Genomic DNA, 2,486 nt, shown 5'->3' with positions numbered 1-2,486 from the left:
GGACTGGGGGGGGCACTTACTTATTTTTTGCAGTCCGAAGCCACCGCCGGAGCCCTCCGGAGCCCCGCCCGCCGCCAGCCGGGACAACCCGCCCCCCGCTTAAAGCCGCCGCCGGGTAATTCGCGAGCTGGGACTCATCGGTGCGGCGCCTCCCCGGGGGGGGCAATGCCCCCCACAGCACGGGCAGGGGGGGAGCCCACCCAGAGCTCATCTGTCCTGCCGCTCAGTGGAGTCCAGAGAGATAAAATGCCCCATTTGGGATGAACCGGCAGTTTTAAACACTTCTGAATGGGGACAGAGTCCGAGACTTGACCATAAAATCTCGTTTTGAAAGAGTTTAAAATAAATCCCACGCTGCCCTAGTCTTGCTATTTAAAGGGGATTATCTAAGAGGTTTATGAGCACGCAGAGGAACAACAAGACAACTTGTGCACCTAAATCCCCTCCAAGACCTTTGGAAATCCCTACGCCACCAGTCCGAGGTTTGCACCCCATGCCCAGGGAGGTCAAAGGCTCCTCTCAGATGTGTGGGGTTTGTTCCCAGCCCCACAGCACGCACCCGGTCTCCAGTGATGGTCCCTTCCCCACCGAGGACTGTGCAGGGGAGGTGCCCAGGGGGAGGATTGGTGCCACAGAGCTGAGCCCCAGCACCCCCATGAGATGGAAATCCAGTGAGAAATCCCCGCCGTGGGAAAAAGCCACCTTGTACCACTCCAGACAGTGAGGGTTTTTTAATAAATACCTTTTTCTTTTTTCACAGAAATATACCAAGTTTTACAGAATACAAACTGCAAGGATACTGACCGAGAATCAAAGACAGAGGATGCAGAGCACCCTTCTATCTCCCTCCAGTCTCTTCCAGGCTCTGACCCCGACGCTCACTGTCAGGCCTTCCCATAAGCCTGACTTGCTAAGGCCGAAAGGCAGAGTAAAGGCCTGGGAGGGGACAGGCAGGGTGCCAGCAGCCACAAAACCCCCCTGTGTCCCGCCCCAGGAACGGCCACACTGGGCAAGGCTCAGTGTGGGCCGAGGGCAGGTGCTGTGAGAGCACCCTGGGCCCGAGCGGGGTGCAGACAGCTGAGGGATGCACAATAGCCTTTTGGTGCTGGTGGAGAGACTGGTGCTGGGGTGAACACCGAGGGGTGGCAGTGCTGGGAGTTTCTGGGCTATTCCTGGGGGTGTTGCTGAGCACAACCCCCTTTTTAACCCATAAGATGTGACTAGGAAAGGACAAGTCCTGTTGCCTGGACCGCAAAAGCAGCTGCCCAGGAAAAACGGACACTCTGGCCCCACAAGAAAACACCAGGTTCTGCCCTGTCCTGGCACCACAACCACTCGGTCAGGGTTTGACCCTACTGCCAACCCCCTGGCATCGCTGGGTTGTGGCATCATCAGTCAGCTCTCACCTCCATCAGCAGCCCCTCTGCGCCACAGCCGCAGCCATGGCCACCAAGCAATCTGCCCATCAGAGGGGCCTGGGGGAGAGTGGGGTCTCATGTTCCCCTCTACCTGTTCTGGAGGACAAAGAGCCCCAAAGAGAGAAGCCAGGCAGAACAGAGAAGTTTGGGCTAGGGACAGGGGAGGTCTGGCCCATCTGCAGGCTCCCCATGCCAGCATCCCACCTCTGGGGCAGCCACCAGACAGGCCACACCCCAGGAAAGAGCATCCTCACCGCTTAAAATCATGGGATCACCTTTGGCTCAAGGTCAGAGATGACCCCATCCACCAGCCTGGCCGCAGCCAGACCCCCAGCTGCCCAGCACCCTGCAAGGGAAAAGTGGAGAGCTATCAGGAAAAGGACCTGCTCCACCAAAGTCACTTACCTCACGTACAAGACTACCACAAGCCTTTCACCCTTTCCAGGGGGGCCTAGGAGATCCAAGAGCACCTCCTTGGCTGCTCCTCCCTGATCTCCGGACAGTGAGTAGCACTACAGGTGCTGCAGGACGGACCAGGCTTCCCACTCCTACCTGGCAGAAAATCCACACAAGGGAGGCACTTTCTCCCCAAACATAGAGTGTGGATGCCCACTGTGGGGATGGACAGGAATTTGCCACGCCCCTCCTGCATCCCCAACTCCTAATCAGAGCCCTGAGCAGCAAAACAGGGCCCAGTGAGGACATGGGGTAAGGCTGAGCAGTGCACCAGGGAGGCAGTGGGGCTGTTTTAATCATGGGAAATGTTATGTCTTTTCGAGGGGGGGGTGAGGAAATCGAATGCACCATGGGGAGACCCCCGTGATGAGCCAGGACAAGCTGCTGCTCTGCTCTGGCTGCTACAGCACTTATGTGAGCAGGGAGTGAGGGGCAGGAGACAGCTGGCTGGCTCCGGAGCCACCCCTGCCACCCAGCCTCACCCCGCTTGGGGACAGCTATTTTTGGTTCGGAGGGTAAGGCTATTGTGTGATGGCACCAGCTTGTACAGGTGAGATGGGGTGCCACCTGGCACTTGAAGGGGGTCCCGGGCACGGCAAAGGGAGGGTGGGT

The 2,486-nt window shown here is 58.2% G+C and overlaps 2 protein-coding genes across 7 annotated transcripts in view; both read right to left on the bottom strand.

The window, feature by feature from the left end:
- Positions 1-331, bottom strand: part of LOC113480017 (fetal and adult testis-expressed transcript protein homolog) — a 9,848-nt gene extending 9,517 nt beyond the window's left edge. Inside the window, exon 1 of one of the 6 annotated variants that reach the window (XM_026848542.1) lies at positions 26-331. In XM_026848542.1, coding sequence (XP_026704343.1) covers positions 26-211 — 186 coding nt within the window. In that variant the 5' untranslated portion in view covers positions 212-331. Of the gene's footprint in view, positions 1-16 lie in introns of all 6 variants that reach the window. The other 5 variants (XM_026848537.1, XM_026848536.1, XM_026848534.1 and 2 more) reach the window with 5 other exon arrangements.
- A 385-nt stretch (positions 332-716) lies between these two features.
- PRRG3 (proline rich and Gla domain 3) overlaps positions 717-2,486 on the bottom strand; it is an 8,732-nt gene continuing 6,962 nt past the window's right edge. The window contains exon 4 of the mRNA XM_026848544.1: positions 717-2,480. The gene's annotated coding sequence lies outside the window, so the exon portion shown is untranslated. The remainder of the gene's footprint in view (positions 2,481-2,486) is intronic.

The sequence above is a fragment of the Athene cunicularia genome, assembly GCF_003259725.1.
Source record: "Athene cunicularia isolate RWA chromosome 4 unlocalized genomic scaffold, athCun1 chr4_part3, whole genome shotgun sequence".
Taxonomy (NCBI): domain Eukaryota; kingdom Metazoa; phylum Chordata; class Aves; order Strigiformes; family Strigidae; genus Athene; species Athene cunicularia.
This window is presented reverse-complemented; position numbering and strand designations above follow the sequence as displayed.